The sequence below is a fragment of the Paramisgurnus dabryanus genome, chromosome 4 (genome assembly GCF_030506205.2).
Source record: "Paramisgurnus dabryanus chromosome 4, PD_genome_1.1, whole genome shotgun sequence".
In the NCBI taxonomy this organism is placed as follows: Eukaryota; Metazoa; Chordata; class Actinopteri; order Cypriniformes; family Cobitidae; genus Paramisgurnus; species Paramisgurnus dabryanus.
The window spans coordinates 1,099,816-1,112,237 of NC_133340.1; the positions used below are offsets into that span (position 1 = coordinate 1,099,816).

Below are 12,422 nucleotides of genomic sequence, written 5' to 3' on the forward strand. Positions count from 1 at the left end.
ATTGAAATCTCAAATTTATAATGCAGTGCATAATATATTTCTCCTCTTATTTCTTCTAGTGACAAACAGTTTGGAAAAGTTTGCACTATAGTAAGTTAGTAACTGACAATAGGCAAGTTGATACTTGGATTAAGCATCAACAACATAAACAAACAGCTTTTTTGGACTAAACACAACGTCTGGTAGACTTCCACATAGAATCAATAACTACAGAGTCCTATTACAGTAGTTAATTTATTTATATCTGGGAAAAGGGAAATAAATTACCTTTGTTCATATACAACGCCTTCATTGAATTCTATCATAAACCCTTTAGACGCATATATGGACGTAGTGTCCGGAACGTCACCCATTGTGAAGAGCTTTTTAGTAGGCGGTGCCTGTCGTCGGCATCTTGGCCGCTTGTCACCTCGCATCACTTGCAGATAAGCAAAAATGGGTAAAGAGGCAGGACGTGGGTGAAGCTGAGGTGGCTGGTTGCTGAAACCACGCTCGACTAGCTCGACTCTAGTGACGCCCCCAGTTGGCATGAAAGGGCAAAATTAACTATATAGACCAAAAACACTTTTTAAACCAGGCTGTAACATATTATATTCTACTGTAAAGTTGAGCATTTTAACATGGGGTCTATGGGAATTGACTCTCTTTTGGAGCCTGCCTCTAGTGGCCAGTCAATGAATTGCAGTTTATGTAATTTCCGTCTCGGCTTCATTAGAGAGATCTAAGGGTTGCCCCTCGATTTCACTGGATACTTTATACTAAATGTGTGCAATTATATTATGGGAAAGACAATACGAATGCTTTGAACTGCAGCAGTACTTCAGTTACTACACTACAGCAGATTAAAAGTATACTCAAATGTAGTTGTAAATGTACTGCGGTGCATTACCTAAGTACTACAGTTTTATCATACATCATTACAGAAAACTGCATAGATTGCAGAAATGCCACTGTTACGGTATGCTGCTGTTTATTTTAAAAGGCTAAAGTGTCTTTGTGTAGTTTACAACATCATCCCTGAAATAGTGGAGGATGCTTGAATGCATTTTTAACCCCTTCAGACCTGATTTTTCAGTATGCCTTATTTTGATTGGTTGATCAAGCATTTTATTGGTTTGAACCACAAAACATGTGATTGTCCATTTGCAGGGTCTGAAGGGGTTAAAATGAATCTGAAAAGGAAAGCAACTGCACTTTTTTTTGCTATATTGCCGTTTCTGCTCCCCACACACATTTTCCTCTGTCTCTCTCGCTCTGTCCTTATCTGAATTGTTTATGAAACTTTTCCTCCCACTGTTGCTTAGATGTCTTTCACTATGTGTAATCACTACGGGTTTATAATGTGTAGTGAAACCACATTAACTCTTTTTCTACCCGTTTTTAACACACATGATGCACTTAACGTTATAAAAAAACCGAAATGGCTAAAATAGTAAAGAACACAAACTTTATGTGCACCCCCTCCCTCGCTGGTGTCATCTAGTAATGACCAAGTCTCACAGAAAACAGGAAGAGACGGCGCTGAAGTTTAGCCGGATATCCTGCACTGGGAGGGCGACCCTCAACCATAGCTTTCCCTTCCTCCATATCTCTCTGTTTCTTTTCTTTCTCTCCCTCTTTTTCTCTCTCTATGTTGCTGGATATTGGTGTCATTGTGTTGGAGAGAGGAGAATGTGTTGGTCGGGCGAATGGGATCATTGGGAATATCTGGACATACAGGTGACATTCCGTGATTTTTCAGATTGTTGTTTGGCGGAGTTATCACGGTTATTATACTCTACCAAGCTTTTGTCGCTTTCCTCTAGTAAATATGAGGGTAAATGTTGCTATAGCCATATCTATTGTGTAGATATTTTTGTTTATGTTGTCTTCGCTGCTATTTTACATCACTAATCTCAGTTGTTTGGTGGTCTGTGTGTTCAGCGGGCAAAACATATCTGACCTGTAAAATGTTCTTTTGAGGTTTTTTATTTATGTGGTGCAGCCCGAAGGTCTTTTTTGAGGGTGCAGTTTTTGCTGCAAGTTTTGTTTGGTGTATTTTTAAATAGGATTTAAACTGTGTCACTTCTTATTAAGACTTCCGTTTGGTTCATGTTTTATTTTTGTATGGCACTAACAGTGTTGCTTTGTATTCAATTTTTGCTTGCTTTTGCCTTTAATCCCAAAATTCAGTATTCAGGGTTACTTTTTGGCAAGTAAGCATTTTGGTATGGTTTAGTCGTGGGTGGCCACATCACTTTATTGTGTATTTGCAACAGCTTTGTTAAATAATTACTTTAAAAATCAATAAAAGTGCAGTTGCTGAATCAAATTATGCCACTGTTTTATTCATATCCTAAAACTAATAGGAACTGATGCATTGAAATGAAATGCAAATGTTTTGAAGTCGTTTCTGGCAAGCAGGGGTGATTGTTACAGATCTTTGACGCAGTGAATATATCCTGATGTGGAAGTCATGACTAGCAGGATGGAAAACAATAGGGAAAGTGACCCTAATGTCTGGAATCTGTTGTTAATGTCTAGTATTTTATCTTTCTATAAGAGCTGGAATTACAGATGTCTCATTTGTGAATTCTTGTTAAATTCAAAGCGAAATGACTTTGGTTAGATGAATTAAATAAAAAACATTCATCAAACATCACAGTTTTTGGAATGAAATTTGACTATTTTCTTAAAACATCTGTGTATTGTGGCACAGAGGAGAAACAAAGATAGGGCCCTTATAGCATCAGTTGGGTTGGCTTCTACACTATAAATTTGTTTATGACTTAAGAATTTTTAGGGAAGACACGTACACTCTAAAAAATGCTGGGTTATTTTCAGCTCAATGTTGGGTCAAAAAGAGGACAAACCCAGCTGTTGGGTAAATTTAACCTATAAAATGTTTATACTTGACCCAATAATGGGTTAAAACAACCCAGCATAAGTTAAATTACAACCAAACGCATTGGGTTAGTTCTTTTTGACCCAGTGCTGGTTAGTAAATAAAAATTTAAAGTCTATACTTTAAAAAAATATTTTCAATCCAGCGTTGGGTCAAAAAGGGATGAGCCTTGTAATGTAACCTATGCTGTTTCAGCCCAAAATGCTGAGTTGTTTTAACCCATTATTAACCCATTGGGTTAAATATAAACATTGTGTGTGGGTTTATTTACCCCACCGGCTAGGGTTGTACCTTTTTGACCCGTGCTGTGTTGAAAACAACTAATTGCAGTCTTATTGCTAGATTTGCCAAATTTTCATTGTTTCTAAAAAGTAGATCATTTGGTGACAAGTAAAACCCTAATATATTTATTTTATTTTATTGGGGTGTGACGAGACACTTAATCCATAAGACGAGACGAAACACGAGATTGGGTTCACGAGAACGAGACAAGACGATATTTTTACACTTTTTAAGAAACCCTCAATGATAAAATAAATGAATAAGAAACTGAAATCACATTATTTTTAAATGTTTAAACTAATCAAGGACTGGCCCTAACAATTATTTTGCTAACTGATAATGAAGTAATTTGTTATTTTGGGGTAATAAAAATAGACCCAAGTGAGCAGTAGCATTTAAAATTACATAATAACGAAGATGCAATAATAATTGGTTCAAATAAAGTATTAAAACCAAGTTACATTAAACAACATTTTGTGGCCTATAAATAAAAAGCATTATGTATGTATTATAACAAATGCCTGCAGGGGGTTAATCGCAGAGACACATCTGACACTGATCAACAGACAAACACAACGCGTCTCAGACTTCACACGAGCTCCCAAACGAACATTATTGGAAACCTAAACAAAAAAGCAAACGCAGTAAAAGAGAAATAAAATGCATGCACTGTAAAAGGGTCAAACAGAAAGCTGCATCCTCCGTCGAACGAGATCTCGTCACTAGGGGTGTGCCGGTTTCAGAATTGGTGATGACGGTTATGATGTGAGTCAAATGTGACGGTTCATAACATAACCGTCTGTGGGGGGCGTTTTGTTCGTTTAAATGCTTGTGGATTGACGCGAAAGTGTCATTTTACCATAAAATCATGAATGTGATGCCAAGTGTGTTTTTAACAGTAATGACTTTAAGCAATTTAACAGAAAGCAATAAAATATCTAAAAACCTACCCGTTCTCACCAAGATGCGTACAAATGACACGCAGTGTGATTATCGTGCAATAGATACGCCAAATTCCGATTTTGCGTGCATATGATACGCCAGTCCTTCCCATTCACTTATATGGCGAATCGTTTCGTGACGTTTTATTTATTGTTTTCTCATTTGTTTTCTGTTTTTTAAACCATTTTCGCTTGGGTTTAGGGTTAGATTTCACATTTGTTTAAGCAGGTTATTTAATATACAGGTTTCTCTAAGTTTTTATCTATATTTAAGCCATGGTCGCTTGGAGTTGGGGTTAGAGTTGGGGTTTGGGTTAGGATGTCATTTTTATATAACAAAAAGTTGTTCTAACCCTAAACCCAAGCGAAAATGGTAAAAAAAACAGAAAACAAATGAGAAAACAATAAATAAAACGTCACGAAACGATTCGCCATATAAGTGAATGGGAAGGACTGGCGTATCATATGCACGCAAAATCGGAATTTGGCGTATCTATTGCACGATAATCACACTGCGTGTCATTTGTACGCTTTTTGGAAACACACTGTTGACAGAAGACTGCGCTGTCACTCTCTGCTCAGCATAAATGAATCCTCTCTCATCTATTTTGATAATCTTCAGAGAAACAGATTTAATTGTGTCTATATCTGTCATTACATGGACCAGAATGTGGGTTAAAAAGCGTCTTGAAGAGGTTTTGCTCATAGATGCATGTAAAGTAAAGTAATATGAACTTGAGATTTTTATACTGTTATCAAACTGCACAGTATGCGCAGCAAACGCAGCTGACAATGGCCACGCGCGGCAAACGCTCTCCACATACAGTAGGCGCTGTTCAGTGATCACACTTGCGAAGTAAACCGGCGTTTGAATAAACAAGACACTGATTAGCTACTTAATCTACGTTTATTTAAAATTAACAGCAAGACAAGCAGTGAATGTGCTTTCAGGAGAGTTAGTAGATTAGCATGGGAGGATTTGAACTTGAAAAGAGGAGTGTACTGACGCCTTTTCCGCGGTTAAAACAACATTTCTTCTTATGGTCATTCATGTTAATTTGATCCTATAAATTAACTAGAAGGAAGAGATGATTTGAAAGGTGAGACTTTGTTTAATATGTTTAATCTCAAAAGTAACCGAAAAGTAACCTGGTCTGTCCTGTATGTCAGCGCGTTGTCAATGTCTGCTCCGCTCTGTATTTTAAACTGCGTGAGAACATGGTGGGGCGTATAACACAGACTGTTAACAATTGTTTTAAATAGTATTTAAAAATTCTTTATGATAAAAATGTTTTTTAAATATTTTAATAACACGGTTTTGCCGGTTATAGAGTTCTAATGACGGTGTTCAACTATAACCGTCGGTCTCACGGTTATATAATGACCGTCACAGCCCTACTCGTCACACCCCTATATTTTATTGTTTATTTGATAGGCACCATGCATATTCATGAACATTGTTGTTTAAAATACACCATGTAAATATGCCTGAATTAGTTACAATAACTACTTTTCATGTGTTGTCCCTAGGCATAAGACTAACATTCATACAACATTCATTCACTATAAATGTAGAAAAAAATATACATAGGGGTGGTTTCCCAGATAGGGGTTAGACTTGTCCTTAAAATACACCAGTACCCTTTGTTTCGCCTCAAAAAGCACACAAGTAATGTTGTTAGTAAGGCATGCTTGTTAAAACAGGTTATATTTCCTAATTAAACTAAGGCCTAGTCCTGGCTGAAGCTAATCCCTGTTTAGGAAACCCCCATAGAATATCTCAGGCAACTTTATATTACTTTATTTTCAGAATCATGTCAGTGAAATAATTCATACTTTATTCATGGACATAAGTTCGCAACAAAGTCTGTGCACTTTTTTGTTTGCAATTTTTTCTGGTTCCATTTGCAAGACTGCAACCCTGTTATTTTTGTTTTGTTGCACCTCCGAGCTACATTTGGGGTGTCATAGATTTCAATTTACCCAAAACCAAAATAACATGTTTAGAAAACGGTGGTTGGTCATTTTACATTGGTCAGATGGTAATTTCCTGTATTTCTATCCAAAATAAGCTCTATGTGGAGTGTGTACCAGACTTCATGTCAACATTGATAAGTCTGTCTGGTTCTTGTTCAGAAGATTTAGGTGCATTTATTTCTATTTAACTTTATTTACAGACAAAAAAGGATCACTTGCATGCTTTTAGTTTTAGCAGACCCTGACCTGCGAGCTGCAATTTTGACATGATTTATGCACTCTTCTTCTTATCCCTTGTATATGCATCAGAAATATGAGATGTGTTTATTTAAAGAATTTCTGACCTGATTGTTTGTGATTTCCTAACAGAAATTCAGTTAAGGCTGGGACTTATATCAAAACTTCATCTTTCTGTTCTCAGAGTGATCCCGGTGGGTTGTCGGTTCTTGAACAGCTGGGCTTGGACCTCAGCTCGGATTTCTCTGACTCCAGCGTACAGCAGCGATTGGATGAACAGAGGGAGCGAATTCGTAGAGAAATTCGAAAGGAGCTGAAGATTAAAGAAGGAGCGGAGAATCTCCGCAGAGCCACTACCGATAAACGTAATGCTCAGCAGGTGGAGAGTCAGTTGCGGAGCTCCAATCGACGCCTGGAGTCGCTCCACGCCCAGCTGCAGGAACTTGATGCTCATATTGTTGTCAAAGGCACCGATGAATCACGCGGTAAGTGGGCAAAAACTACAATGTAGCTGCGATATAATAAATATGTGTAGTAAGTACACGAGTCCACAGTATAGCCTAACCATCCCATAACCCTAAAGCTAGAAGTAAAGTCATATTTTAAAGAAACAGTATGTAGGATTGTGGCCAAAACTGGTATTGCAATCACAAAACTTGTGGCTAAAACTGGTACTGCAACCACACAACTGGTGTCCAATACACAAAATGACAACATAAACATCAGTTGAGGGCTGCAACTCCACTTTTTAAATGATAATATCCTGGCCACACCACTTTTGTCAGTGAGATAAGGATTTGAAATGAAAATGATTTCTTAATGTCTAGTGACATATCAGGGCCATTTTATGATTAATTGATATACATTTTTTTACTTACTGTTCCTTTAACACAGGGTCCGTGTACAGTGTCATCAGAATCAAATTTTGTCGTCAAAATTGTATGCACGTACTGTATGCGCACCGCAGCAGGTCGCGCATGCACGTACAGGAGAATGTAGTATGTAGCCCAGAATATGCATTGCATGTTGTCGCATTGCGCATGTGTCTGGGTGATTCTTGCGAAATTAGACTTATGATGTGTCATGAAACATTTTGATAAAAAAAGTAAATGCAAAGTAAGAGTATCAAAATAAGAAGCATACAGTTACAAACATTTCTATTTCAAATGACATCAGACAAACGAACATTTTCATTACCGTAATGTGTCCATGACTGGATTTGGGTTCTTTTACATGGAAATATTTATAATTAAAAAATCTAAAAAATAAAAAGCTTCAGTGCATGTTATACTATAAACATTTTCCAGTAAAGAAACATGTGGTATTTGGTGATCATTGGTAAATGTAAAGACAATAAGAAGGAATTTAAATGTGTTCAATACCAATTTTCTCATCCTCCGCAACAATTTTCAATCATTGTTTAAGCCCTCAAGGAACTAACATTTTAAAAAAAAAACTATTGTCGAAAGGGACATAATTGACTGTGACACTTAAGATAGCTACAAGTTAAGCAGTTCTTATTTTTTCTCTCCAGATAAAAGTTGAAATTTTGTTTGTCATAGTACCTAGACAACTTTTTAGTTCTCATTACCGAAACAAGAGTTTGTAAATGTGTATATTTATTAATATAATATCATGTTGTGGTAATGATAATTTTTGATAATGATAATCTAAATAATTCTATAGGAAGTATTTTTAATTCCTTTAAAAATAGTGGTTATAGTAAGTTCAGACCTTAACTCTTTCACCGCCAGCGTTTCTAAAAAAAAGTTGCCAGCCAGCGCCAGCGTTTTTCATGATTTTTATTAAAGTTTAATGCCTTCCAGAAAATTTTCTTCTTTAAATATATAAACATACAATATACCAAATGATAGAACAGACCCTTTGCTTTAAAAATAAAAAAAGTTTCATCCTACCTTCAGTGGTTCTTTTGTAATCAGCTTTTGAATATGGGTAGGTTTCTGCAAAAACACCACATTTTGAGCAAAAAGCAGAGATAATTCCATTTTTGTGACGGGCTTTTCATAGAGATCCCATTCAGAGCGATCTTTAAAACAGACACGGACATGCAGCCGCTTGCCATAGGGCAATACTTCCGGGTTTAAAAAGTTGCGACCATCTGGTGGATAATAGCGGTATTGCGGAAAGACGGAAAATCTTGTCATTGGCAGGGAAGTGTTTTCTCTTGATTGACGAGATATCTCGTCAATGGCGGCGAAAGATTTAATCTTATATGTGCAAAAAATTTAATTGGCTTCAAGGGCTTTTAAAAATTCTGATGCTGGACACCTTCTAAATCTGGATTTCGTGAGAATCACCCGTCTGTGTACACGTACAAGTCAAATAAACTGTGCTCCGCAAGGCTGTGTGTTCGACTGTATGCATATGTTCACATACACTTAAAAAACTGACTATATTCTGGGATTTAGTAAACAGTATAATCTGACATACATACACACAACCCTAACCTAACATGAACATCATCAAAAGTGGGCAAGTCATCTAAGTTAAATGCAGCTTTCCTGGAATATACTAAATGGTTTTGCAACCAATTTACATAAAATTAGTTTTGTGTGTTTCATGAATGAGACCTGCTGTTTTATAGTGTATTAACCAAATCTTAATAGCTTTTAACCAAGCTTGCGAGATTTTAAAAATGCACAAAACTATTGATTGGGCTAAACATTTTAGAGCAGATCTGATTTACAGATCCATAAAGTGGATACAAATCCATTATTCCAATGCACATAAATATTTAATCCCAACGAGAACATTTCTGTTTAAAGGCTCGGATATAAATTATTGATAGCTGAAATATTAATTTTGTCTTTTTGGATTTTCACATTTTTAAGAAATCCCACAGCAATACATATTCACACGAATATCACAGAATACATTAACACTTATTTTGGAGGAGCTACTGCTACTAAATCCAAACTTTAGCCATTACAGTAATAGATCTCATTTCATGTCACCACTAAAGGTCCATTACTGCCCACAGGGAGGTGTGTTAACCTAACCCATACATACTCTTTTACTTCCAGATGATGCACCTCATTCTCCGGGTGCAGAGAGCAGGTCGTCGGCGCATATGGACCGAATTGCCGCCCTGGAAAGGCAGCTAAACATTGAGCTCAAAGTCAAACAAGGCGCTGAAAATATGATCCCTATCTATGCCAATGGCTCTACCAAGGTTTGTTCACAAACAAGCTCGGATGTTAACTGAATTATTTTTAAATGTGTTTAAATCTGCACTTTTTGCTGTACAGCTAAATATGTTTATATGAAATGATGATGCTTTAGTGTCATTCTCCATCCCGCATTTGTAGTTTCATCCAAAACTCATTACAGTGCATTCTACTTGCGTTTTCTGGAAAGGAAACATGTGATGTTTACTGTATATTTTACCCAGAGGCAAGTACTTTAGGAACTTGTTCTGACTTAAAAATGCTATCTTGGTAGGTGTTTTTGAACAAAGCAACAAACGGTCCATCAAAATGTCGTGATGTATGTGTGTATGGTCACAGGATAAGAAGATGTTGCAGACAGCTCAGCAGATGCTACAGGACAGCAAGACTAAGATCGACATCATTCGCATGCAGATCCGGAAAGCAATGCAGGCCAACGAATACAACGATGATACACAGGGTACGGACCAGCGTGTTTGTGCGTGTGTTCACTGTGTTATTGCTTTTAGAGTCCAGTTTCATAGACAAGCCGAGTGATAAACAGATCAATAACCACCCAGAGTTCAGAGGATAAACGGTGTGTGCTTGCAGGGTGTGCTGTAAAGGGGGACACACCCAATCAAAAAACAAAAAAAAACAAGACGAACAACCTGCATGTGGGAAACCCTCATACTGTATGTTAGAGTTCACAAACATTGTAATTGCTGTTTTTACTCAGAAATGAAATCCCACGAATCAGTTGTAGTATTTATGGGTAATATCTGGATGACATAATGCATCTGTTGAGATTCTTTAAGGGATAGTTCACCCAAAAATAAAATTCTGTCATCGTTTACCCACTCTCATGTTTGTTACAAACCTGTATACATTTCTAATGAACACGAAGGGAAGATATTTTGAGAAATGTCTGTAACTTCCCATCCTTTTAAGTCATTTTACTTTATGACAGCATCTTTCATAAACCAGAGACAGTATTATATGACCCAGGCAAACTAGCCAACATAAATTCTTTATAGTATTGAATAAACACACGCATACACTTTTGATGTGTATGGACACACACACACATACACACACTACCCAAGGGTCTATTTCTAAATTACGTTACAGGCAGGGAGTTACTGGCATTCGTTTCTATACCTTATTTGGACACAGTACGTCTCCACAGTCAATGCTTTTCACTCTCCATTTTATCCAAAGTGATTACCAATGTATTTAAGTTACAGTATATGTGCATTAGCATGAGAGTAGGTGCATTTCCTAAGCATCGAACCCATGACCTTGACATTACTGGGGTGATTCTCAACTAGAGCTAACAAAAGTCTTTTTTCTCCCTAACTGTTCGTAGACGGTTTTATCAGATGCATGCATGTTGCCGCGGTTATGCGTCTGGACAGAAGTTAACTTCCGGTCTGTGCTTGTTTATCGGTCTGGCTAGTGACTAAACTGACCTGAAACACATACCTTGTGGAAAATAACAATGTTTTGCTTTCCAAAACATGAAGGGAGACAGTGAGCCGGATCACCGCTGTGCAAGATTTTAAGGATCTGAAGCTAACATTGTATACATAAATTTTAGTAATAGTAACATTATCTCAGTGTAAGGTAATTTACTGGTTATTTATTTTGCTTGTTATCAGAAATAATCTTACTCTTAAAGTCCCGTTCTTTCTGTGTTTTTGAAACGTTAAATGTGTTTACAGTGCGCAATATAACATGTGTTCATGTTTCACGTGTAAAAAAACGCTGTTTTTTACATATTTTATTTACTTGTCTCTATATTGCTGTTTTCACTGTCCTCAAATGGCCGGATGTCTTCCTTGTTGTATGAAGTCCCTCCTTCAGAAATACGTAATGAGTTCTGATTGTGTAGTTTGTTTAGTGTGTTGTGATTCGACAGCAGCTTAGCTTAGCATTGCTGTTTGAGCTTAGCTGGCAATTAACGTATTCCTGTGGGTGGAGTTTTGTCAAAAACTCTTATATTGATGTAATTTAACCGGGAAGAAGAGGGCTGTAGTCCAAATCATCCGTTCGTTGTAGGCTTTGAAAGGGGAATTCTGTTAAAGAAAATATATCGTCTGGCAGTAAACTTTTAGCTTTATTATTTTACAGGTATTATTTATGCTCTAACAGCAACATTACATACTAACTAAAGTTTGAAAAAATGGGATCAGGAAGAAGTGTGACCTTTGAAGGACTTCTTGTTATTGATTCTTTGCGTAAGTCTACCAGAAGTTAAGTTTGGTCTACAGAAGCCATTTGTTTATGTTGTTACCGTCTGAAATCGTTTATAGATATTTCTGTTTTAGCATTCTTAACATTTCCTTTAATACATTAAATGTTTATACGACAGCAATACAGTAAAAAAACTGAAAAGTTTTTCCTTTGTGTTTATGAAAAATGTAGCATACAAACGACAATGTCGTCAAAAAAACGTTGTTTAACTCTTCCCCCCCAGCGTTTAAAAAAATGTTGCCAGCCAGCGCCAGAATTTTTCATGATTTTCACAAAAGTTTAATGCCTTCCAGAAAATGTTCTTCTTTAAATATATAAACAAACAATATATCAAATGAAAGAGCAGACCCTCTGCTTTCAAACAAAAATCGGTTTCATCCTACCTTCATTAGTTCAGCAAAAAGCTGAGATAAATCCTATTTTGTGAAGGACTTTTGATAGAGATCAGATGCAGAGCAATCTTTAAAACATACACAGAGTTCTTCTATTTCACGTGAGGTGCTACTTTCAGGTTGTATAAGTTGCGGAAGTTGGATAATAGCGGTATTGCGGAAAGCCGGAATATCTCGTCAATGGCGGCGAAAGACCCGCGAAGATTGCTTAGTCTGTATGCTATGCCAGTAGGGCTGTTATCTTGTATCTTGTAAAGCACTACAAGCCTCCGCACATACGCATTCT

At 36.8% G+C, this 12,422-nt stretch overlaps 1 protein-coding gene across 4 annotated transcripts in view; it reads left to right on the plus strand.

Moving 5' to 3' along the window:
- Window positions 1-12,422, plus strand: part of LOC135785866 (serine/threonine-protein kinase N1-like) — a 62,750-nt gene that overhangs the window by 33,693 nt on the left and 16,635 nt on the right. For 3 of the 4 annotated variants that reach the window (XM_073814193.1, XM_065295473.2, XM_065295472.2), the window contains 3 exons: window positions 6,506-6,806; window positions 9,366-9,514; window positions 9,849-9,969. In XM_073814193.1, coding sequence (XP_073670294.1) covers window positions 6,506-6,806; window positions 9,366-9,514; window positions 9,849-9,969 — 571 coding nt within the window. Of the gene's footprint in view, window positions 1-1,470; window positions 1,720-6,505; window positions 6,807-9,365; window positions 9,515-9,848; window positions 9,970-12,422 lie in introns of those variants that run through there. The other variant, XM_065295471.1, reaches the window with a different exon arrangement.